Source organism: Microtus oregoni, unplaced genomic scaffold (assembly GCF_018167655.1).
Source record: "Microtus oregoni isolate MIOR12 unplaced genomic scaffold, Mior012 000002F_ref0000024, whole genome shotgun sequence".
NCBI classification, from domain to species: domain Eukaryota; kingdom Metazoa; phylum Chordata; class Mammalia; order Rodentia; family Cricetidae; genus Microtus; species Microtus oregoni.
Genome location: NW_024543061.1, coordinates 11,985,741 through 12,011,401, shown reverse-complemented (window position 1 = coordinate 12,011,401; position 25,661 = coordinate 11,985,741). Strand labels below are relative to the sequence as shown.

At 46.0% G+C, this 25,661-nt stretch overlaps 1 protein-coding gene across 1 annotated transcript; it reads left to right on the top strand.

Moving 5' to 3' along the window:
- The first annotated feature begins 1,173 nt into the window (after window positions 1-1,173).
- Rpia (ribose 5-phosphate isomerase A) lies at window positions 1,174-23,863 on the top strand. The gene is made up of 9 exons (XM_041639255.1): window positions 1,174-1,470; window positions 8,129-8,189; window positions 9,756-9,811; window positions 13,405-13,464; window positions 14,571-14,635; window positions 15,401-15,469; window positions 16,113-16,254; window positions 18,548-18,647; window positions 22,937-23,863. Exons 1-9 carry the CDS (start codon window positions 1,207-1,209, stop codon window positions 23,029-23,031), a joined length of 912 nt encoding a protein of 303 aa, XP_041495189.1. The 5' UTR covers window positions 1,174-1,206; the 3' UTR covers window positions 23,032-23,863.
- The last annotated feature ends 1,798 nt before the right edge of the window (window positions 23,864-25,661 follow it).

The following is a 25,661-nucleotide window of genomic DNA, read 5'->3' as shown; positions in this document are numbered from 1 at the left end:
CACACACACATTTAATCCCAGCACCGGGGAGATAAAGGCAGGCTGATTCTGTGAATTCAAGGCCAGACTAATCCTCGCAGTTCCAGAACACAGGGCCACGTGGAGAGATCTAGTCTCATCCCTCCCCCCAAAAAACCCAAACAACAACAACATCCCCTCTCCCCCAATTCGTTGGCATGCTGCAATCCAAGCTCAGGAGAATGCTCTAAATTCCGTCCCAGCCTGGGCTACACAGTGCGTTCAGGCTTATGAGGCTGGGGAATGGGATCAAGAACTTCCAGGTGTCCAGTAAGGCTTAGTCAGGACCAGTTTCTGGTGGCTAATAAGAATTCCCCCACCCCTTACAAAGGCCAAGACGGAGGCCCAAAGCTTTTAGTTTTAAAATTACAAATCACCAAGAACTGCAGGGCCTCCAGAGGGCACACTGTCCTGTGCGAGCGCGGGCAGTCTCCATCCAGACACCATGCCATCCCATAGCAACAGCAGAACAAAGTCCAAGGCAGGAGTTTGTGAAGTTCTAGCACAGACTTCAGAAGGCCTGGGAGTCTCAACTGTGTGTCTCAAGGACCGAATAGAGAGAGCGGACACCTTTAAGGCTGTGGCATGAGGTAGGTGGCTCAGCCAGTAAAGTACTGACATAGGTGTTCAATCCCCACTACCCAGGTTGTCAGTAACGGACTTTTGCAAGTCGTCCTTCACAAGCGTGCGCTCACGCACACAAGTACATCTTAAACAATAAAATGCAATTAAAAGATTTAAAAAAAGGTCATCGTGTTGTTAGAACCACTTGACTTGCCCATAATACAGCATTTTCTGGGGAAAATAAGGTCAGGTTTTTAACAGGTTGTCTTTTTTTTTTTTTTTTTCCTGTTTTGAATGCATGTACAGGCAGAAAGTTCTTGGAGTTCACCTAAAGATGTAAACACTTAACCCCAGGGCAGGGAATTGCTGGCTTTATAGAGAGCAGCTGTCCCGACCTTCCGGACAGAAAGACGGGCGTCAAGGCGGGTGATTTGCAATCCACGTCATGGGCATTGTGGGGCTTGTAGTCCACATTCAGGCAGAGCTTGAGGCCGCCGACGCCTAAGAACTACATTTCCCAGTAGCACGCGCCCAGCAATACGGGCGGACAAGGTTGCGCCACCGAGCTGATTTCCGGAGGAGCTGGGGGCGGGGCGGCCGCAGAGGCTGGAGCGAGGTGGCGGGATGCAGCGCCCCGGGCCCTTCAGCACCCTCTACGGGCGGGTCCTGGCCCCACTGCCCGGGCGGGCCGGGGGCGCGGCCTCGGGCGGGGGCGGGAACAACTGGGGCCTCTCGGGTTCCCACGTGCAACTGCCGGGCCGTGCACAGTCGGAAACCCGCGGCAACAAGGGAGGCTCGAGCGCGGGCGGCCCAGCCCCCTCCACGATGTCCAAGGCCGAGGAGGCTAAGAAGCTGGCGAGCCACACGGCGGTGGAGAACCATGTGAAGGTGGGCAGCTTGTGGCGGCGTGATGGCTTCGTGCTGCGCGCCCGGGGCACTGCCAGAGTGCGCCTGACGCCTGAAAGGGCGAGGGCTGCGAGAGAGGGGAGAGGGTGAGCCTTGTATCCGAATTCACGCTGCTCTTCCCAGCCCCTGAAAGGCCTTTTAGACGTCGAATCGGTGGGTGTCACTTCTCCCCACAATAGAGCTTTCCCCCCAGAGATTGATTGTACGGCTGGAACTGAGTGTACAGCCTGGCATTGCCTTGTTTAGACTCTTTCGGGTTCTTAATGCCTCCTAATCAGCCCATTGAAAATGGTGAGCCCCGAGGCTGCCTCGAGCTCTTCACTTCTCCCTCACCGGGAAGCCACTGGAGAACTGGTTTGCAAAGAGTTTTGAAATTTTACTCCAAACAAGCTGTCAGCTCCTCCTGGTTGGGAGCTTGAGCGCAGTCTTTACAGAGAAGCCGACAGGTTAAGCCTTGCTGTTGACAGGGCCGGGCGGACTCGACACCTGGAGGTGCTGTCCTTTAGGTGGGGTGCAGACGTTTAACAGTCATTAAGGTTGTGACCCGGCTTGCTGGTTAAGTGGCAGGTGTGGCGCTGAGTGAACTTTTAGTGTAGGTGGGTTTGCTGTCCCGTAGCAGGTTAATTGCCTTAAATGTATCATTTCTGCTGCCCGGTGGTGGAGTGTCCTGGTCTTCGTTTTCTACTTCTTAGATAGTGTTAGCAGAATACATTTCTCCATAAAGGAAGATCCCCCCCCCCCTCCGCCTTGTTAGTGCTGTGCTGCACAAAGTTACTTTGCAAAGACGATGTTCTTAGAGCTTTTTCTATCTTCCGGCTAAGAATGAGGGCGGCCTGAGCGGGTGGGACCGGGTCTGATAACCTCTGGCTCCGCCTGTTGTTCAGAAGGACAGCCACACCACTCTTGCAGGCGGGGCTCCTACGCGCTTCTGTTCTGGTGTAGCCTTTTGCTCCCCTCGTTAGCATAGGACTTTATACTCGAATTAAGAGGGTGTAAGGGTATGAGTATGAATGTAGAGTGTGTGATTTGGCTCGTAAAACTGGGACAGTAAAGTGAAATTTCAAAATACCTTCATGACATGACTTTATAGATTGGTAAATGAAATCTATACCTTAGGAGAACCCATAACTAAACAGTGGTATGTGTCTCCTTGGCCTTTGCTTTGTAGTTATGTATTTGATTAAATTAAAATCTGCAAGCCTTTATCTCACGTTAGAGCTCCCAGAGACTGGATTATATATATTCTAGCTGTATTCAAAGAAGTTACCAGGGAATCCTTGGGAGATCTCTATTGGGTTTTGGGGCGATCTGTTAAAATAGGGTTGTTTGTCCTGGAGGGTTTGATTCAAAGAACTTTACTACTTCCAGTTTTTCCTTGGCTTCCCGAGAACACCAGGAGAGAACAATTTCCTCTTCCTATTTGGAGACTCAGGCTGGCTTTGAAATCTCCCCTCCTACTATGTAGCTGGCTAGCAGCTGGCCAGGAACTGCTGTGTGGACCATGCTGGTCTTCAGTGCTGGGATTAAAGGTGTGCACCACTGCACAGCCAATCCTGATTCTGCCTCCCAGTGCTGGCATTATAAGTATGTGACACCACACTCAGCTTCCTTCAGTTGCTTATGACTCTCAGACACTTTATGTGACCTATGTTCTAGTCCTCTGTGCATTTCTCTTGCCTAACTCACTGTGAGCTCTGGGAGGAGAGTTATCGTTATCTACACATTCAATGTTGGTCCCGGTGAGACCTGCTTAGGCAATGCTCAGAATGTAGAGTGTGAACATTGATAGTGACGGTTGTGGATTATGGTGGCCCCTTTCCTAGGCTCTCTGAGTTTGGGGTTTCCAGTCCCCCCAATCTCCAGACTGTTTCTACTTCAGGGTAGGTGGAGCACTCAGAATTCTTACTTGAATCTTTGTCACCAGGACCAGACCTGCCTGATTCTAAAAATGTAGTTATCCCGGATGGATTACAGTATATGTCTATGCTGACTTATGGCCTATTGCTTCATCCTTTGCTCTTTGTGAGGCCTGGGCTTTGTTTTGAGATTGCCTCAGCCAGAGGAAATTAGTAGCCAGACAATTTTAGTATTATCAGTAGTAGTATTATTACTATTTTGTTTGTCTGTTTTTTGAGACAGTTTCACTAAATAGGCTGGTTACTCTGGAATTCATTATGTAGACCAGGCTGGGCTCAAACTCACAGATGTTTGCCTGCTACTGCCTCTCAAGTGTTGGGATTAAAGGCATGTGCCACCACACCCAGCGATGTCTGTGTTTTTAATCTAGTAGAAGCCTGTTTTACTAACACGCTGTTCCAGACTCATTAAATAGCCCCTGAAGCTTAGCCCACCGGAGCCAGTCTTGAGATCACCCCATTGGATGCTGTTTAACATTGCCCATTAGAAGACTGTCAGCTGTTGGGCCAGTTTGCAGGTAGCCTTTGGCCACTTCTAGTTGGTTTTGGCTAGGGCGGGATTCCTGGGTCTATCATTTTATTTCTAGGTGGCAGGACCTGTAATTCATCTTCTAGAATAGAGGCTGTCTGATGTACTAGGTTCATCTGTGTGCTGCTTGACTGCTGGGAGCAGCACTAGCGAATGTGGAGTCTGGTAATCAGATTCTCAGTGCCAGGTCAAAAGTGAAGGTCAGGTTTTAAGAAATGGAGATGTTCACCCTTATTTGAATACTTTACATATTTAGCTGTTTTTAAAAATGATTTCTTTACCATTATTTTATGTTCATTGGTGTTTTGCCTGCCTCTGTGTCTGTGAGGATGTCAGATTCCCTGGGAGTAGAGTTACAGACATCTGTGAGCTGCCATATGGATGCTGGGAACTGAACTCGGGTCCTCTGGAAGAGCAGCCAGTGCTCTTAACCACTAAGCCATCTCTCCAGTCTCCATATTTAGCTGTTTTAAATGTTTTGTGTTCTTAGGTCCCTTTACTTGCATTTTTGGGTTTGTAGGGACAGCCGATGACTTTATTAGGCGCATGACTCTCGTGAAGGTATCCTGGCAGGTGGAATCTGTACGATTGACTCTGGTGGGCTAAGCCTCTTGGTATATTTAATGAGTTTGGGATTGTATGTTAATTTGGGTTTTTATTAGATTAGAAACAGATATGCTGGGTGTGGTGATACACGCCTTTAATCTCAGCACTTGAGAGGCAGAGACAGGCAGATCTCTGTGAGTTTGAAACCAGCCTGGTCTATGTAGTTCCAGGGCAACCATCTCTCAATAAATTAGCAAGCAACCCACAGAAATTGAGTCCCCCCTTACTTCTAGTGCTCACCCCTCCTCCTGCAGCCGCCTTTTGCAGGCTGTTTCCACCCAGGAAAAGGAATCCTGTTATGTGTCGTATATCCAGAACCTCCACTCTTCCCACCCTTGGCTGGTACAAGAAAAAGATGGCCTGCTTCCTGTAAACATCAGGAGTCTGTACAGGAATTCAGTAGAGAAACCTCAGGAGATCCTGACTGTACTGTCCCAGGGGTTGCTGATGATCAATGGTAAGCTAGTGAAGATGGCCTAGAAGTTTGTCTACAATGATACTGTCACAAGCATCTGGCATGTGGAGACAACTCAGCTACGAGGTGAGCAGGCAAGAACTCAGCCCAGTTTCTGACAGAGACTGGATTGGCCAAGAAGGACTGCCTCAACTTCCTGTGTCTTCCTGAAGCTTAAGTGAGGATTTCCTGGTGGCAGTAGTGCTTGCCCCGGCCCTTATTGAGAAACCCCACGGCTTGTACAGTGTTACCATTTGAGGTGCTTTTACCGTTGGCTTGTGAACTTCTTTATGCAATAATCTAAAAATACCACCACAGAAAATGATGGATAAAGTCTTACATAGATAGGAGAGGCCCAGTAGAAACATTTTTAGTGTGTTAAATGTGTGCTTGCCATTAGGATTTGTTTTGTTTTGCTGAATTCTTTGTACTTGTTGGTCATTTTCTGCCCTTTAGCTGTAGATACAGTCTCACTTTGGAAGGACCAAATGGGGCACGGGGCTGTGTGGCTGTGCGGCTGTGGGCCTGCCCTGCACATTGCTTTGGCTTTTGCACTGTGGGGTGAGACGTTTTAGCTGCAGCCATTGGTTTCTTCCTGGGGGAAGTTTCACAATGGCCTCTCCCTTGCCAAGTGAACCGCTACTTGTTGCCCCACTCTAAGAAATGTGAGGTGCAGCGCTCTTCCAGCAGTCGGACTCCTCGCACTGCTTACAGTGGGGCTGTGTGGCTGACAGGCTTGATAGGGATATTAACTGTTCTTACGCCAATATTTTGTTCAGCTCATTAAGTTAATGCTACATGAATAAAATGAAATGAATTTTTAAAGGCTAGAACTTACTGCATAATAATTATAGGATAATAACCAGTTGCATCTCATGGAGCCGTGAATTGAGTTTACGGATAAGATTTGCTAACAGTTTTCTACAGGTTGAAGTCGGCATCTACGGAGCTGTCAAATCGCACACTTTCTTGTCGGATCGAATAGTACAGGCAGATGTCAGAATTCTGTTGATGGGATCTAGTAATCCTAGGCCTACTTCAGAGTCTTCAGTTTTTTCTTGTAGTGTTGCATGAATGTGTGGTGTGGGCTAGTGGGTCTCTAGGTCATACGGGTCATTGTGAAACTTGGCTTTATGTTAAGATATGCAGGTTCTTTCAGTATTGCTTCTTGTTTTTTATTGAAACAGCCCTGGCTGTTCTGGAACTCACTTTGTAGACCAGACTGACCTCAAACTCAGAGAGATCTGCCTGCCTCTGCCTCCTGGGATTAAAGGTGAGTGCCACCACCCTGGTGGTATTGCTTCTTGGTGGAAGGCAATGTAGGTCTTCTAGGTCAGTGGTTCTCAGCCAACCTAATGTGGCGACCCCTTAAGACAATTCCTCATGTTGTGACCCCCAACCATAGAATTATTTTCATTGCTATTTCATAGCTGTAATTTTGCTACTGTTTTGTACTGTAATGCGAATATCTGATATGTGATCACCCTTTCGACCCCCTTTGACGCCCCAAAAGGGTCTCCATCCACAGGTTGAGAGCCACTGTTTTAGGCGGTGTTCAGTGTTAGCTGCTGTTGTGGTTGGTTTTGCCGTAGTCTGAAGGAGGGCATTCTTAGGAAGTTGCTTAGGAACCAAGCTTCATGTTTGTTTTGATAGTTAGTGTCCCTGTTTTGTTTTCTTTGTGGTTCCACCATCTGATCATAGGTATCTTCTCTCTCTCAGGATGGCAGACTTAGTGTTTCCTTTGTATTTGATAGGCAGAGCAGATACTAAAGAGACTACTTCTTGCTAGGGGCACACAAGGTGACTAAGAGCAGGGTAAAAGCCCACCATCTTCTGCCGCCACCTGTATCTGACCCTTTGCTTGGAGTTAAACACCTGCTTAATTATGCACATGGGAGTGTTAATCATTCACGGAGTGTCGGTCTAAAAACCAGTGCTATCTGCCCCATCCCGCTTCACAGTCTAGAAACCAGTGCTATCTGCCTCATCCTGCTTCACGGTCTAAAAACCAGTGCTATCTGCCTCATCCTGCTTCATGGTTAAAGGTAACGAAGCAGCTTACAGTGTGCTGTAAAGAATCAGCTCTTACAGTGTGCTATTTCAGACCCTCAAGCACCTGGAAGACTCTAGTTGTTTTTCTAGACCTGTGATTCAGGATGATGGAAATGAGGCAGATCACTCTGTGATGAAGTCACCCTCAAGTAGGAGCTGTCACTCATGGCTGTTTCCTTCGTCATGTAGAATGTTAACCGAGACAGTGTTCAAACAGATGGGAGTTTGACCAATGTTGTTGAATAATGTGTTCATCTTGTCTTTTCCCTCCCCTATGCAGAATCAAAGCTCACGTCAGGGCCTGAAGATGTCTTCTCAGTGTAGTTAGGCTGAGTAAGATCCTCCCCTGCTTTTTCACCATCACGTCTGCATCTGTGGGGCGAGGCTGGGCCTGACATGTTAGTCCTTGCAGTGGATTCTGGCTGGAGAAATGCTCTGCACTAAAGACTTCCTGGACTTCCATTCTCTTCCCGTGCAGAGGAGGGCCCCTTGGTGTTAGCTGGACAGAGGAAGATTTACTTCTGAAGTCACTTCCTATTCTTCCTTCTTTTACTGACTTTAGCAGAGCTCTGAACGATAGGCAGGATGTGTTCTTGAGATTTCTGGGTGAAGATGTCCGTCCTGCCTGCTAAGACTCTCAAGCTTGTGTGGAAAGGCAGTCAGAAAGCCCAGCTTTCCACCCTTTCCCAGGCTGTCTCCCCCCCTCCCTTTCTCATCTCCTTGGGTTGGGTAGGGATCTTTAGTCACTCGTTGTAGGTCATTTCTGCGAGGCCAGCTTCAGTTAATGTAGAGCTGCTGTGTGGTGTCAATATTTGAGCCAGGTTTTCATCTGGGCTGTGTAGGGAGGAATGGTGAATGGGAATGGTATTAGTGTCAGAAAGGAAAGAGGAGGGCTTTGTCCACTGGATAGAAGCGTATAGAGTACAGCTTAGAGGTTCAGTAGCTACACATCTGTACGTTAGGCATAGTACCCAAAATGCACCTGTGCTCGTGAACTGCTGTTCATGATGATTTCAGTGCTATGTAAGTCTAAGCCAAGGAGTAAAACGACTGTAATGAATTTTCCTTCCCTCTTTTTGACAGAATAACCAAGTGCTGGGAATTGGAAGTGGTTCTACAATTGTCCATGCTGTGCAGCGAATAGGTATGTTTCCTTTGTGTTCATGGGGGTAGGAGGTGGAGGGAGGAGAGGGAATTGGTAAAGGTTTGGCACTTGTCTTAGCTCCCACCAAGCCTTGCAGAGATGGGAAGAGGGGGCTGTTCACCTGAGGTTAGCTGCGTATTTCTGTTCTTAAGAAGGAGGGATTCTTGGCCCTCTTCAGCTGACTTTGGGGGAGCCCTGCCTATGTTTGCTGCATTTAGCCTAGCGGGGAGGAATTGATTTAGGTGAGGCCCTAGCAGAATTTGATGGTGCACACCCATCATGGTTCCTGTATGTGATCTCAGGTTTCCTCTGAAGCCTGTGTGTTTTTCAGGCAAACAAATTGAGGCCAGAGTGTCCAGTCTATGACCCTAGCAAGGAGGAGGCTCCTGTAGCTGGTGGCCGGTTTTTGTAGGTACTGACTTCATTCGGATTGGATCATGTCTGTATTTGGGAAAGACTCAGGCATTATCGGCTCTTATGGCTGCTCAACAGGTTCTACTGCCCTGCTCTTTGTTGGTCAAAACAAAGCCTGGGAGAGGCTTACCCACATGCCCATCTTTGGCAGGTGCCAAGGTTCAGGGCCTAGGAGGCAAAACCCAGGTTCCTTTTGTGATCGAGAAGTGGCTGTATTATAAAGGTGATGGCTGATGGGGTCTTAGTGACCAATATATGTCTACCTTAACCCTGTGAATGACGCAGACATTGCTGTGGATTTACAGGAGTGACATCTAAACCTCCCAAGAGATAGACTTGTTTAAAAAGATTTGGTATTTTAAGAACACAGCTTTTTTATTTTTTTATTTTTTCAAGACTCATTAAAATGAAGATTTCCTGAAAGTTTAAAATGAATAAATAAATTTAAAATTAATAGGTGCCTCTCCCAACCTTTAATCATCCTCTGGGGCCTAGAGATCCTTATATCTTACTAAATGCAGAGTGAAGTTCTGATGTTTTCCTGAAAAGAGAATGTAGGATTGTAGTTCAGATTGAAAAGTAGGCCGCCAACCACACTTTTAATCTTAGTATTGGGGAAACAGGGGCAGGTGGAGGCAGGTGGATCTCTGAGTTCAAGGTCTACAGAATTCCAAGATAGCCAGGCTCACATAGAAACCCTGTCTTGAAAACCCCACCCAACCCTACTATTCCCCCACCCCCCAAAAAAGGAAACGGAAAGAAAGACCGCCAAGGACCATATTCCAGCCACTTGTTACTTCTCAGGTACTCAGTTTCCTCGTGTGTAAAGTAGGGGTGATAGTGAGAACTCTCCTGTGCTGCCAGCACTTAAAGGGCTGATGTATACACAGCAGTTAGCAAACTGCAGACACTTAGCAGCAGTACCATTGAAATGGCTTTTTCCATGGTCAGTGCTTGTGTCTCAGACTCCCTAGTGTCCCTAAGAAGGTGTTAAGTGAGGTCACTAGCTTTTTCATCAACGATGGGAAACACAGGCAGCTGTCAGTGGGAGACAGGCCTTTCCCCTTGGGTTGGATTTGAGAAACGCACATGCGACAAGGACAGTCAGGTGTGGGGAACGGAACCCTACTAGTGTGACTCTTGTCTCCACAGCTGAGCGAGTGAAGCAAGAGAATCTGGACCTCATCTGCATCCCCACGTCCTTCCAGGTGCGTCATTTCCGGTGTCTTCACTGCTGCTGCCAGGTCTCTGGGTCCCTGAGAAGGTGGACTCGTGGCTTTGTGTTGTCATGGGGTTGTTTTTCGTGGGCTCAGAAGAGGAGCTGACCAAGCACTGCTCTTGGGTGGTGTAATTTTTTTGAGACAGGGTCTCATTATAACCTTGACTGACCTGAAATTCACTGGCTGGCCTCGAACTCGGAGATCTTCCTGCCTCTGCCTCTTGAGTGCTGGAGTTAAAGGTGTGCGCCACATGTCCACCTGGTTTGATTTTATGTGTTCATAACTTCAAGAATATTTCCTCAGGACTTAGGCACTGTGGAGTATGCAGAGGCTACTGTGTGTCTGTAGCCTTGAGGACTATTACTCTGTCAGTGGATGAAGCCGAAAGAATTTGTGAAGTTAGAGTAATGCCAGTATAGTGTGCTCTTTGATTACACAATAGCCAGAGCTAGTGGGGAAAATGGTGGAGCTGAAGGGGATATGGTTGTCTGTTTTCATATAATTTTTACAGAATTTTGTTAAGAGTTTGCCATTGCCTACCAATGGCTGTTTCAGTTGGAGTCCCCCAGAGAATTGCTTTACAAATGGATTTACAAAAAAAGAAGTTGAGTATTCCCTCAATGGCTCTGTGCAGGCAGGAGAGCTGGGAACATTGGTAGCTGCTCAAAGAAATTGGAAACCCTTAGTTTTCTTTGTTCTTCCCCCCACTCTCCACTTGATCCTCCTGTTCCAGCTCCCGTGCCCCAGCCCATCCATAACTATTGTATTTCCCCTTCCTACGGTGATCTAATCCACCCCCAGTCTCTTACTCTATATCTATAACTCTGGTTATGTGGCTTATAGTCTGCTTATCAGAGACTTAACAACTAACATCTACATATAAGTGAATATGAACCATATTTGTCTATTTGGGTCTGGATTATGTTGAGGTATGTCCCTTGTATCCCTAGTCTCTTCAGGACTTTTATTATGAAGGAATGTTGGATTTTGTCAAAGGCCTTTTCTGCATCTAATGATGACCATGTTGTTTTTGTCTTTCATTCTGTTCATGTGATGGATTACATTTATTGATTTGTATACATTATATCTCTGGGATGAAGCCTAGTTGATCAAGGTGGATGATCTTTATGTGTTCTTGGATTTGGTTTGCAACTATTTTATTGAGTTTTTGCATTATGTTCACAAGGGGAATCAATCTGAATTATCTTTCTTTGTTGGGTCTTTATGTTGTTTGGTCATCAGGATAACTGGCCTTGTAGAATGAACTGGACAATGTTCCCTCGGTTTCTATTTTGTAGAATTTGAGAAGTATTGATGTTCATTCTCTTTTGAAAGACTGGTAGAATTCTCTTCTAAAATAGTCTAACCTTGGGCTTTTTTTTTTTTTTTTTTTTTTTTGCGTCGGAGACTTAATTACTGCTTCTCTTTCGCTAGGGGATATAGGTCTGTTCTTGCTTTTATTTCCCTAGGGATATAGGTCTGTTCTTGCTTTTATTTCCCTAGGGATACAGGTCTGTTCCTGCTTCTATTTTATCAGGGAATATAGGTCTGTTCCTGCTTCCATTTCACTGGGGGATATAGTTGTGTTTGAATTGCTCTTGAACCTATTAGTGAGGCTTACCTCTGAGGTTCCTGTTCAAGTTTCTAATTTTTTTGTTTCTAGTTTTCTTTCAGTTTGGGTTTTCTTTATTGATTCTGTTTCTGCTTTCATATCTTTAACTATTTTATTTTATTCCACAGTTTGTTTGTGTTTTCACAGTTTATGCAATGATTTATTCATATCCTCTTTACGGTCCCTAATCGTATTTATAATTATATATTACGTTTGAAGTCCTTGTCCTGTGCTTGGTCTGTACTGCTTTCTCAGGGCTACTGCAGTAGTGTTGCTGGGCCCTGGGGAGACATGCTGTCCTGGCTGTTGCTGTGTTTTTACTCTGGTGCCTAGGTATTTGGGTTTGGGATGATTGTAAATTGTATCTAGGTGTTGATATCCGGTCTTGTCTTTGTTGAGTGAGTTTTCTGTTCCTTGGTTCCTGTTTCTCTCTCTGGGTCTTAGAAGTGTGGGTGGCTGTGGGTTGCCTGGTAGGGAGTGCTTCTGAGTCTCTGCCAGATGTGGCCCTCGGGGTCCACGCGGAACTTGTTTAAAGGTATCAGGAGCAGACATGCAGGGAGGGGACGGGGTTGTGTAGAGGGCACACAGATAAGCACTGGAGAAGCCAGGAAAAGTTAAACTTGCCAGCTTATCTCTTCAAAGGAAGAAGAGGCTTACCTGCTCTTCTGGAAAGCTGGGAAAGAATGTGGTTTACAACTTGCTGATCCTTTGCTATCTGTAGAGCCAGCTTTATTTGCATCCCCCAGAGTTTATGTTTTACTTATCCAGGATGCTTTCCACCTAAATCTTGAGCATTGCTTCTAGGCCATAAAATCCATCCTTATGAGTGGTGTCACTTGTACTTTACAACAGCCTAGGAGACTTCTGTGATGTCTTAGGGCCACGTCTTGTATGTTATCATAGGGCGAGGCCAATCCTGATGCCCACAGGCATTTTGTTTATCTCACCGTTTTCCCTATTCCCTAAATCCTGGGCACTGTCTGAGTCAACAGTCCCATCTTTATGAAAGAAGTCAGATGTACTTTGTAAAGAATTTCAATGTGAACATGTCTTACATTCTGTTATACTCACAGGACTGAGTTAATTGTTAACAGAAAACTTTTTTTTTTCCCAAAATTGTGCTGTGTTTAAATATGGCTAAAATAAATGACCTGGTGTTAGACTCTGAGAGTTTGAACGAGTTGTGCTGAACCGAGTTTCATCCTTACGTCACCCTGGTCATTTCCCTGCTGGCTGTAAAGTAACTTTACAGCCCCCTCCCCGTAGTGAGGAAGGGTAGGATGGAGTCTGAGGGGTCCACAGGATGGAGGAAAGCTGTGTCTGCCCCAAGGATCTGCTTCCCTGTGTGGTTTCCAGGCAGAGAGTGAGTGACTTGGGTGTCGGTGGGGTGAGAAAGGAAGCTCTAGGAGAGGATCTGCCTAGTTCCCTGAGATCCTGACTTTCCATTTCTAAGTCCTCCTGCCTCAGTCCCCTGGACTTACATTTTGTACGTTTGGGTCTTATTTTAGCTCCCCACCCCTCCCATGCTAGGGACCTAACCTCTGGTCTTTGGCATATCAGGAAAATGCCGCACTACTGCGCTCCATTCCCACCCAGTTGGGTGGTCTTTTGAGACAGGGCATCGTTTCAGCTCAGGCTAGGTTTGAATTGGCTGTGTATCTCAGCCTCCCAGATGTGTTGTTAGAAGTTTTAGGAGCCCCCGACATTGTTTCTCAAATCAGGGAGGGAAAGCTCTCAGCTCACCCTTGAAACTCTTCCCCTGTGCTGCATGGTTCCAGTTACTGGCATGAAGTAGCAGTCAGCATTGCTCTTTGTGGGGCCAGCTCTCCTGTCTGTTGGTGGGTGCGTTTGTGATAAGAGAGAGAACCTAGGTCAGTTTTTAAAGTTTGAAACATCAGAAGAATCCTGCAGACCCTTGCCGTATTTTCAGAGTAAATAATTATGGTTGTTTTTTTCCTTCCCTCCCTAGGCCAGGCAGCTTATTTTGCAGTATGGCTTAACCCTCAGTGACCTGGATCAACACCCAGAGGTAAGAGAGAGAGATTTACTGACAGAAGACTGTGTCTTTTTAAAAAGTCCTTTTTTTGTGGCTCCTAGTTGTTTACGTGCTCCAGATATTGTGGCAGGCCCAGAAAACATTAGTTAAATTGCATTCACTTTTGTTCTAGTACCTTGAGTGTCAATTCTGACCAAAATCACAAGCAAAATGGTAGTTAATTTCCAGTGTAGGCATAGTACAGGTTAGCTTCCCTTAGATTTAACCTCTAGGGCTCAGTACAGGCATAGTAAAGGGGATGCGGACAGCCCCTGGACTTGTCCATGCTTTCCCGAGAGTCCCTTCTCATAAGTGAGCCAGCCTGCATAGCTCACACCTAAGCAGAGGAAAGAAGTCATATCTGAGGCAGCTGTGGCCACTTGAAAACGCAAGTTAATATTTGTGGAAAAGGCTCTTAAATTCAAGGGTGGGCCCCAGAAGAGACTGAGGCTATGGAGAGTGAGCAGCACTGCTGTTTAATCCCAGGGATGGATGTGGAAAGGGTATGTCATTTGCTTAGGTGGCAGACACAGAATTGTAGTTTGTACTCTTCAGGCTCTGGAGCAGTGTTGTAGCAAGAGGCTAGGTTTGTGCTTAGCTGCAGAGGCTCCATCGCAGGGCCAAGAGAGGCTCTTTGGAAGGGAAGATAATAGCCATGGGTATGCAGCACATGTGAGTGGGTGTTGCCCAGACTTTCTGGAGTGATTTGGTCATAGAGGGACAGGCATGTGGTGGGGAGTTGACAGGGTCCAGCAGCTGTATTTCTGCATATGGTTATTTGGAGGGCTTCAAACTACAGTGTCTTAAATGTTTTGTCCTTACTTGTCACTCCCAGAGTCAGTATTTTAACTTCTTTGGGAATGCATGCTAACAATTGTACTTTGTTCATGGAGAGCAAAGGAAACAATGTAGTGGGTAAGAGCTGGGCAGTGTATGTCTAGGCTCTCAGCTCCTTCCTCTTGTGACGCCTGTAAAACACCTTTAATCTCTTGGGTGGACATATGGGTCTAGCTAATAGAGCTGCTGAAAACCTGAAGAGCTGTTACTGCTTGATCAGGTTTGGCACAGCTCAGCTCAAGAGGCTCCTTCCTCCCTCGCAGATTGACCTTGCCATCGATGGTGCTGATGAAGTGGATGCTGAGCTCAATCTCATCAAGGGTGGTGGGTGAGTGTTGTAGGACTTGGTTGCTAAAGAGATTGTCAGCTAATCAATCCTTAGCAAGCAAAATGGAGTACAGAGTAAATGGTTGTCCAGATACACGTGAGTTGGTCTTCCTGTCAGCACACTGATACCATCTGCCTCCGAGCCAGCCTGGCATTTCTGATCATTAGTGTTTATCTGCAGACAGGTAATCTGGGCTTTCCAGTGAGATGGTTTATCTTGCTGGGTTCTGTTTACACACACAGCACATTCTTGGGTTAGACTCTTAGGCCTGTGGCTTTGTGTTAAAACTGTGACGTCTGTGATCATTTGGGGGTACTCTTCCTTTATTTGGTAACATTAGAATGGCGTGGTATTCATGAGTTGTTATGTCTTATGCAATCCTGGTTGCAGGTGTGAAGTAGTTGAGCTAGGGAGCAGTAGGGATAGGCCAGACGACTGTCTGGGCCCTGTGCTGCAGGTGTTCCAAACTCAGGACATGTTCAGAGATGTCTCCCCAACACAGTGCTTCTCAGATGTCTCTCAGAGGGGATGTGCTTGGCCTGAATGGAACCATTGTCTACTTGTAGGTTTCTACCAGACACATGCTAATGTTTCTGTATTCCATTTCCTAGAAAGTAGCACTGTAGGATTGAGGGTGGTTCTTTAAAAATGGAGTTTTTCTCTTTAAGTGTCAGGATTGAGTACATTTGGATTTCTGTGTCTGACCCTAGTGCCCAAATTAAGATGATCTCACTATAACCTCCACTTTCTTCTTTCCCCCGTCAGAGGCTGCCTGACCCAGGAGAAGATTGTGGCTGGTTATGCCAGTCGCTTCATTGTGATCGCTGATTTCAGGTACTGTTCCAGCGTTCTGCACTCCAGCTGAGAAGGCTTGTGGGTTCCTAGGTCTCGTCCATGCACAGGGAAGGAAGCTTGTGGAGGAATATAGGAAGGACTGCCTGCTCTCAGGATTCCAGGCAGTGACTCCTGCTAATTATCACAGCATTCTTGCATGGAACTGAGACTTGATGTTTGGGGACAAGGAGGGAACAGTGTCACTCTGTAGGCAGAGCTCATCTGCATGTGTCACTCACTAGGTTCTCAGAGGGAACCTCAGGAAGCAGGACAGGCCTGTCATGGGCAGTAACTCATCACATCCTGCTTCATCTGGGCTCAGGCTTTGCCACACGTGACTTGCTGTGCTCAGTCTTGGCCTGAGAGGAGCCACTTGTGCTGAGCGCGTTAGAAGAGATACCTGCATGTGTTCTCAAGGAATATCTAACTGCAAGGAAAACCTAGGTCAGTCAAGGAGCCAGCAGAGCAGATTTTAACATTTTTGCCACATTCATTATTCAAGTTTCTCTTTAGTGAGAAGCAGCCCATACTTCTGAAGCCCCCTGTACTGTTCCTGGTCACGCCTCTCCAGCTGTCTAGAGAGCCTCTTGTCTGAATTTGGTTATATGTTGAACTTACTTAATTTGATTGATGTTCTTTCCAGGAAAGATTCAAAGAACCTTGGAGATCGGTGGCACAAGGGGATCCCTATTGAGGTCATCCCAATGGCCTATGTCCCAGTGAGCCGAGCTGTGACTCAGAAGTTTGGGGGTGAGGTGGAGCTTCGAATGGCTGTCAACAAGGCAGTAAGTGGCCAGGGAGGTTTCCGAGCATGCTGGCTCAGTGTGCTGCTCCTTGTCCTTTCTGTGGCAGTTAGGCCTCTGAAACCTTTGGGGTGTGTGTGTGTAGGGGTGTATACATTCACCCCTTACCTGCTCCATCCCATATAGAAGGGGGTGTGATTCTCCCTGATGTTCCTGGGGGATACTTGGTTTGAACTGCCCAGTGAGCAGCCTCTAATCGCTGTCTTTTGGAAGTTCTGAGGGGCAGAAGGCTTTTCAGGTTCCCTAGTGTGATATTTTCTTCTTTCTCTCATCCTTTTCGAGGCTATCCCTGTAAGAGTACAACTCTCATCTCAAAGAGCATAAGAGGTAGTTTACTTTAGAGCCAAATATGAGTAACTATGGTGTGGGAATACAGATTTAGGTTATCCCAAATTCTGCAGTCCAGTGAGGTAACGGTTTTTAAGTTTGTACAGAGACAAAACAAAGAAGGCCACAAATGACACTTTTCAGATACATTGGAAACACTAGGTAGGCAGGTCACAGAAAAATGTGAACTCTTATCCTAGCCCTGGGCTTTAGTGCTATCTTGGAGCATTCTTTTTTTTTTTTTTTTTTTTGTTTTGTTTTATTTTTTGAGACAGGGTTTCTCTGTGTAGCCCTGGCTGTCCTGGAACTTATTCTGTAGACCAGGCTGGACTCAAAATTTTCACAGAGATCCTCTTCCCTCTGCCTTCTGCGTGCTGGGATTAAAGACATGGGCCACTACCAGCCCGGCTTTGGTAGCATTCTTATTTTAGCCTTTTGGTTGGTGGGAGCTATGGGTGTGTCTACATTTTCAAAGGGTTTACCTTTCAAAAGGTAAAGATGGCCCAAGATAATCTGCCTCTGGATGATTGACAGTCTAGACTCCACAGCCATTGAAGTTCCAGTTGGTTAGTGCTCCTGCAGAAGGCTGGGGGAAGATGCTGATCTTTCCAGGAGCTTACGCACAAGGCAGCAGCCCCCCCCCCCCTTATGTTGCAATGTTAGGAATTGGGCCCAGGGCTTTCTGAAATACTAGGCAAGTACTCTACCACTGAGCTGCACCCCCTGCATTCTCCTTCTAGGCTAAATGCAGCCGGAAGTAGACTTTCTTGGGGGGAGGGGTACACATGGCATCCCAGTGGAGATGTTTCTCTTCAGCTTCTAGTTGTGGGTTGCAAAGAATTTTTTTCTTTTGCATTTAAATAAGCAACCAAAAGTAATGATCCCAAATTGAAGTGTATGTAGCTATGAGAACACTTTGGGAGATGGAGAAAAGTAAATGATTATTAACTGCCCTGGCGTGCTTTCTTGACTTCTTCAAAAGGAGCTCCAGGAGCTGGTTATAAGATGTCTTCCCAGGGGCTTTAGCCCCCTCCCTTCGAATTTCTGTTTGTTTGATGAGGGTCGTATCTATGTCCAGGCTTCTTTGAGCTGGCTATGAAGTTAGGTTTGACTTTGAACTTCTGATCCTCCTGACTCTACTTAACCAATTGCTGGGATTGTGAACATAAGTCACCACACCTACGTTACCTTTGTATAGCTTTAACTGGGCTCCACTCCAGGCTGCAGAGGAGTCTTACTTTCTTGCCTGTGCGTATGCTTGTCAACATTTATGTTGCTAAACAATCCTATTTTCTAGTGTACAGTGGTGTTGAGAAATTCTGGATTCATTGGCCTCATCATCTATTTGACTATCCCAGCTTTTTTTTCTTTTTCCCTTCCCTTCCCTTCCCTTTCCCGAGATAGGATTTCTCTGTAACCCTGGTTGTCCTGGAACTAGCTCTGTGGACCAGGCTGGCCTTGAACTCAGAGATCCATCTACCTCTGCCTCCCAAGTGCTGGGATTAAAGGCGTGTGCCACCACTGCTTGCATGCCCCTTTTAATGAGACACTGATTGTGTGAAGTTGGTGCAGCCTTATTTTGTGTTATTGGTGGTGCTTATGCTAAACTTTGAGATGTGGTGATGTTGGCGTCATTTTGTTGGTTTTCACTCTGTAAATTGAAAACTTCACTCTGTTGAACCCTTCCTGTTTGCATCTCCGTCTCCCTTTTTGCCACTTGAAGTAAGACTCAGGGAAGCCAATGGCTCCTCTTAATTATCTACCTGTGTGGCATTAAGACTGAAGTCTCCAGGACTCCAAAGTGCACGCTCACTGCTGCTTTACATCACCACCCTCTAGGAACACAAGGCAGGACCAGAGTCCCTCAGTTAGGACATCTGTCTGGTCGTCCTCTGTATTTGCCTACCTGTATTTCCATCCTTGGTTATTGTGGAAAATTATCTTCTAGGGGCCTGTGGTGACAGATAATGGGAATTTTATCCTGGACTGGAAGTTTGACCGGGTACACAAATGGAGTGAAGTGAACACAGCTATCAAAATGACTCCAGGTAACCTGAGTGGCATTCATTGGACATAGTCACCTGTTCTTTCATAGCTACCCGCTCTTCTGGCCACAGAAGGCATGGTGGACACGTGCTTTTTAGGACTTCCTTTCAAAGAGCTCACCTTATACCATGTCTGGGGTTTTCCACTTGAATCACCTCCTTCCCCTTGGCTTTTATAATAGTACTGATGTGTATGTAGCTTGTAGTCTGTTTGAATTGGGATAGCCAGGGAGCTGATGGCAAGTCAGAGGGTTCTTGCTTTGAAATAAGGTCAGCATCAGAGACCCTGCCCTCCCCCGCTTTCAGGAGTTTGACTGCAGTGTCTCTAACCTTTTTTTTTTTTTTTTTTTAGAGAGAGGTGACTCAGTTCACCCACATTCACTGGTTACAAATCTAAGGCAAGGTGCTCTGCCTGTATAATGCATGGAATTGGTCCTAGATTAGAGCTGATGTAAACCTGGGGAAGGCTGTGTGAAGCTGTGCCTCAAATACTGAAAGTGTAGATTCTGCTGGAGAAACAGCTAGTTTAGTTCATAGAGATTTCTTCTTTAAAAGGTGTGTTTCCTAGAAGTGGTGTTGATCTGGGTGTTAGCATCACATTATCTAGACGCCGCTTAGTGTTCTGAGCTAAGTGGTTTGCCTAATAACTATGGCATCAAGGTGGGAGCCCTAGGCTGTCTGCCTCTTGACCTTAAACTTTTAAGATTTATGTTATTTTTGTGTGTCTGTATGTGAGTATGCACAATCTGATGCAGGTGCCCATAGAAGCCAGAAGAGGGCGTTTGCTGTCCTGGAGCTGGAGTTAGAGGTAGTTGGGAGCCTTCTGACATGATGTGGGTGCTGGGAATTGAACTTGGATCCTCTACAAGAGCAATATGCTCTTTGAGCACTGAGCCATCTCTCCAGCCCTTAGACCCCGAACTTGAATGCTCCCTCAGCCAAGTGCCCTGCTAAAGTGAAGCCGTTTGATGTAAGCACAGACTTCATGCCAAGGGATAGTCAAATAGGAGTCGAGGACCTGAGTGAAGATTGGGTTAGCTGGAGAGAGATAAATTGGAGTCCAGGCTTAAGAAATCTGGAAGGTCAGAGCTTGTAGGAGGGGATTTAGGGAGGAGGTGAGTTGAAAGGTGTCATTCTTGCAGTGCTGAGGAGCAGTCTAAATCATGTCTGGGTAGTGAGGTAGATAACATCAGTTTGTCAGAGTGTAGTGACTGAGTGGCTCCTGGATAAAGATTCTAACCCACACATGGTTTAGCAGTGAGCTTGGAGCTTCTAGGTAACAACTGTGTGCCTCAGTTTCTTCTCTGTAAAAGGGTCAATATTAGTACCTATCCCATAAGGTTATTGTGAAGATTAAATGAGTTAGATCACCACCTAAAATAATGCTGGATGATTAAGTCCCTAGGGAGAAAGGATACTCTATTGTCATCATTAATTACCTGCTATGTTAGTGCCCATATAGGGACACGGCCAGCCTGGGCTACCTGAGGCCTTGTCACAATTCCCACATTCCCACTGACATTCTCCTTTTTCCTTTTCCTTCTCCTCCCCCACCTGAGACAGGGTTTCTCTCTGTAGCCCTGGCTGTCCTGACAGTCACTCTGTAGATCAGACTGACCTCAAACTCAGAGATCCGCCTGCCTCTGCCTCCTGAGTGCTGGGATTAAAGGCGTGTACTGTGCCACCATTGCCACTCCCCCCTTCTTTCTTTTTTTTTCCCCCCTATATTCTAAGTTATTTGTGCTAGTGGGAATGAGACCTGTGACTATATGCTGTGTAATAAGGTAGCTACTTCTTCCAAGTCCAGCCCCCGTCAGTCTTTAGTCTTCTGACAATCTTTTCCTCCTTTATTAAGTAAAACAGATGAATTATTGTGTTGCTTAGTGTTACCTCTCTTAAAGACCCAGAAGGCAGGAAGAGGATGATGGGTAATGCAGGTAGGCCGAGCACACTTGCCCCTGGTATTACAGATTGACCCAGCGTGGATTGGGAAGTTGGGTTCCTCCTGTGCCCACTAGGGGGCGCTCTTGCTCTTCCTCAGGCCTTTCTTGGCTTCTGCGACTTTAGAGTGTTGTATGTGAGGAAGTTTTGTTCATGTTGCCCTTTACCAAGCATCAAGAATCTATGTCCTTAGACTTCAGAGTTGCAACTTAAGTGAGGAAGATGGCATGTTACCACAGGTCCAGGGAAGAGGAACAGGGCAAGCGTTCCTGCTTATTCCCAGTGCATTTGCATAAGTGAGACGCTCAGAACACAGTCCCTCTGTGTGTTTCATTGGGTCTGTCCTCTGCCCACATTCAGCATGCTTTCCCTTTCCTTGATTTTGTTTGGGGTAAGGGAATTGGTCAGTCCCAGCACTTTATTAGATCACGGCTCCAGAATCATGCCATAGACTGCTGCTGTGACCTTTCTCGTAGCTTGTGAAGTGGGTTTGGAGTTGCTCTGCTGTGCTACAGTGATTTGATCAGAATGGGTGTGGAACACTGCTGTGTTCATTTTCAGAAAGCTCTAGTTGCGCAGGCTTCAGTCACTCAGCTTAATTGTGCTTGTGTATTGAGGCTATCCACGGATGTTTTAATTTTACTTATCCTTTGGGAATTACCTGGTTCAAAATTATGAGTAGCCGGGTGATGATGGCTCACACCTTTAATCCCAGCACGTGGGAGGCAGAGGTAGGTGGGTCTTTGTGAGTTTGAGGCCAGCCAGGTCTACAGAGAAAGTTCCAGGACAGGCTAGGCTCTACAACCACACAGAGGGACCCCGTCTCGAAACAAACAAAAAACAAAAAGAAAGCAAAAAATAAAGTCTCCAAACAAATTTATGAGTAAACAGTGGCAAGTGCCCAACCCCCTTCTTTTTCAGGCAGCTAGTTACCCTGTCTTGAGACAGCCAGCAATACTGAAAGAACTGTATGGTCCATTCCGCTGTGATCGTCCACAAAACACAAGTAGAGACTCCCCTGCATCCCCCCTTTAACCCAAGTAATGGTCTACCCTGCTCGAGTTGTGTTCTTCCCTCTCTCATCTCAGCTTCTTACATATTAACTCACAAAAAAAGGTGATATTCCAATTTTTTGGCCATGTAGCATGGTTTATTTAACTAGATCCCTGCTAGTGGTCATTTGCATTTCCAGCCTTGTGCTAGCATGGAAGAACCAGATCAAAGGATTAGTCTCATTTTACAAAATGGCATTAAATTGCTCCCCACATTAAGAGTCCCTGTTTCCCTACACTAGGTTCATTACTCTTTTCTTTGAGAGTTGGCCAGTGTTATCTCACTGTAGGCTATGTGTGTTTATAAACATTTTTGATGAAGGCCATATATAGTTAGTTAATTCTCATTGCTGAGTACTATTCCTCTGTCAGTGCACATGTGCAAATGCACATGTTGATCTATTCATGCCACTCTGCATGTGTGTGTGTGCACACACGCACGAGCACATGCATGTACACCCACATATATGCTCATGTGCAGAAGCCGGAGGATGATGTGTGTCCTGTCTTCCTTTGAGTCAGGTTTCTCACTGGAGCTGGGCGATGGCCAGCAGTTCTCAGCAGTGCTGTCTGTGCCTTCACACTCTGGCCCTGTCACTAGTGAGCCTGAGCCAGCAGTTCTCAGCAGTGCTGTCTGTGCCTTCACACTCTGGCCCTGTCATGTGATTGAGTAGCCTTTCATGCCCTGTCACTAGTGAGCCTGAGTGCCTTTTTAAATGAACACTGGCTATTGGGGACTGCTTTTTTTTTTTTTTTTTTAAAAGAAGTACTTGTTTAAGTCTTTTCTTTTGGGTTGTCTTTTACTTAGTAACTTGAGGGATTGTATTCTGATGTGACTCCTTTGTCAGGTGTGTGCTTTGTGACTATCTCCTACACTGAGGAAGACTTCAGGACTGGTAGTGTGGTTGAAAATACCTGGGAGGAGTGGGGTCTACATAGCATCGTCTTGGAGGGTCTCTGTAGAAGACACGTGGGAGGATGAAGTGGAGCAGCCAAGCTTGACTCTGTTAAGGATGACTAGTCAGGCAAGGGAGCAGCATGAGCAGAGGCTCCAAGGTGGGATGAAGCCGGCACATTTGGGTGCACAGAGCAAGCCATGATGTAATAGAAGGTGCCGGGAAGGAACAAAGATAACCTAGCTTCTTTCACTTGCTGTGTGAGAGAGCAAGGCTTTAGGTTTTTTTTTTTTTTTTTTTTTTTTTTGTCTAGTGCTGTTTATGATGTTTACTCCCAGGGACCCTGTATGCTCGTCTTATCCTGAGAAGCTGGACCTTACTGCTCCTATTCTTCATTTTGCAGGTGTGGTGGACACCGGCCTGTTCATCAACATGGCAGAGAGAGTCTACTTTGGGATGCAGGACGGCTCGGTGAATGTGAGGGAGAAGCCCTTCTGACCCTGCGAGGAGCAGGGTGCTCACCTTGACTCTCCAGCCCAGGCACTGTGGACCTGCCTCTCCAGGAGCCTTTGCCTTAATGTACCTTCATGTAGCTGGTCCCCGTGCCAGAGTGGACAGCTGGCCCGTGGGTGGGTAGGGGGCGGTGATAAATCCAGTCTTATGAAGTATTGCTATATGACTTTTTAAAAAAAGAAATTTAAATATATATTTTTACTATTAAAATATTCAGTTTTTTTATAAAAATAGAACTTGATTTTATGTTTTATATGAAACATTTACCAAAAACAAAAAAAAAATGTGTAAATAAAAACAGGAGATCAGGACTATCTCTGAATGCTTTGGCTCAACCTGTTGGTTAAGCTTCTGAGGTTTTGGATTTGCTGAGAAAAAACAGCCTGGCATTTCCTTAAGCCAGCCAGCAGCATCTCCTGATGCCTTATGGAAACCTTGTTTACTTTCTTGCCATACTTTGTTCTGTTTTGAGATTGTTTTTATTGTACCACTCCCAAATCCTAGCTACCTTTTAAGATCAGGTTGCAGAAATGTGAGTGAAACAGTGGGCTTTGTAGTGACTTGGGGTACACTCCCAGGAGAGAATGCACCTTCTGGGACACTGGCTCTGCCTGGGTCCTGCAGTTGGAAGCATGTGGGAAGTTTTCGCCTGCTGGCAGTGCACAGCACGGCGTGACATGTGAAGCACTTCTTTTTGTTGTTGATGATTTTATGTTAATGTTTTGTTCTCTAATAACACGTGTATGATTTGGCATCAGAAGCCACCACTTCTTTGTGCTGTTTGAAGGCTGAAATAAACGTTGTTGTGCCATTTTGACCCTTTGTCTTTACTACAGATTTTGCCCTGAAATGGGAATCCATTCTGCTCACCTAGTTTATATCAGATAGAGTGGGAGCCACTCAGGGAGCTGAGACAGGCCAGGTAAATGCTTCCGTCATTATCATCTCCTTGACAAGGACCTGTAAGGGTGGAGACCTTTGCTGCACAGTGTTAATGTTCTCTGTCTGAGTGAGGGCAGCATAGTTGAGCACACATCTGCTCATCCTCAGCTGCTGTATTCGACCTTTAGTCAAAGAATAAAAGAGACTGGAATTTTTTGTTTCCCTTAGTCTAGTGTTCAGATAAACTACCTAGTAAGTAGCAGACTGCTTAGAAAAAACTTTAGAGAAAGGTAGGCCGTGACCAGCCCCGTGGTAGTTCTAGGTGGGCCTCCTAGGTCCATTCTGTTAAACATCGCTGTGCAGTGAGCCCTGGTTCCCCTCATGCTAACTTTGCATGATATTTAGCAGTCATCACCTCCGTCTTCCTCTGCTTTGAAGTTTGAACTCTGATATATGTGTTGACATCCAAATTCCTGCTGAATCAAGTCTCAGAATAAAAGTTAATCAGGACTGATCCTTAAATGGGCATTTTCCATCCCAGTGTGCACAAACCTTTAATCCCGGCAGAGGCAGAGGCAGGTGGATCTAGCCTTGTCTACAGAGTGAGTTCCAGGATAGCCAGGGCTACACAGGGAGACCATGTCTCCATAAACAAAGGCATTCCCTTCTTGCCGAAGTTCATTTTTCGCTCTGAACGTGCTCTCTAAAGATAGTTGCTCAGGTGCTGTTATGAAGGCCGGCCCTAGGAGTGCATTCATTTTCACTGGTTTGTCAGTAACCTTTGTGCAGGATGAGCTGAGAAGTCTGTGTGATGTGGACTTAACTCATGGATAAAGATAAACAAGATTAATCGGGTTTCAGAAACACCTGTGTGCCCCACATCACGTGTAAATTTCCTGTTGGCTTCACAGGCTTTGGCACATGTGACCAGACTAGGGCTTTTGAATGTTAATGTGAGGTGTTTCTTCTCTTAGAGAAAAACAAAACACCTGGTAGGCATAATAGGGCAATTTAGAGGTAAATTTTGATGAAAGATCCAATTAAAATGAAAACATTTCCACTAAATTATTAAATGTGACTTTACAAGTGGTTTACTAAAGAAGCTAAGCCAGTATCTGTTGATACTGTGTGCTCTGTCTTGGGCATGTAGGGCAAGTTGGAGTTTGGATTAAAAAATACATATGTTTTTAACCAGCTGGAGGTGGCACACACCTTTAATTCCAGCACTCGGGAGGGAGACAGAAGCAGGTGGATGGATCTCTATGAGTTCGAGGCCAGCCTGGTCTACAAGAGCTAGTTCCAGGACAGGCTCCAAAACCACAGAGAAACCCTGTCTCGAAAAACCAAAAATAAATAAAAAAAAATGAGTTTGAGCCCAGTCTGGTCTATATAGTGAGTTCCAGGACAGCCCGAGCTACATAGACCCTGTCAAAAAACAAAGACTATAGTTGTGTTTGTGTGAGTATGAATGTTCCACAGAGATGAGAAGGTTTTGGAAACTGACCTAGAGTTACAGGTAGCTGTGAGCTGCCTGACGTGCTGTTGGGAACAGAACTTTGGTCCTCTCCAATTGCAGAGTGGATACTCTAATCCTGGAGTCGTCAGGCCTTGAGTTTGGCTTCTGGGAAAGGTTTGTAATCAAGGCAGGCTGCTGCTGTTCTGGTAGGCATGAAAGGAAAATCATGGCGACTTGGGTAGAATTGCGCAGTTTTGGCTTCAACTAGAACTCAAAG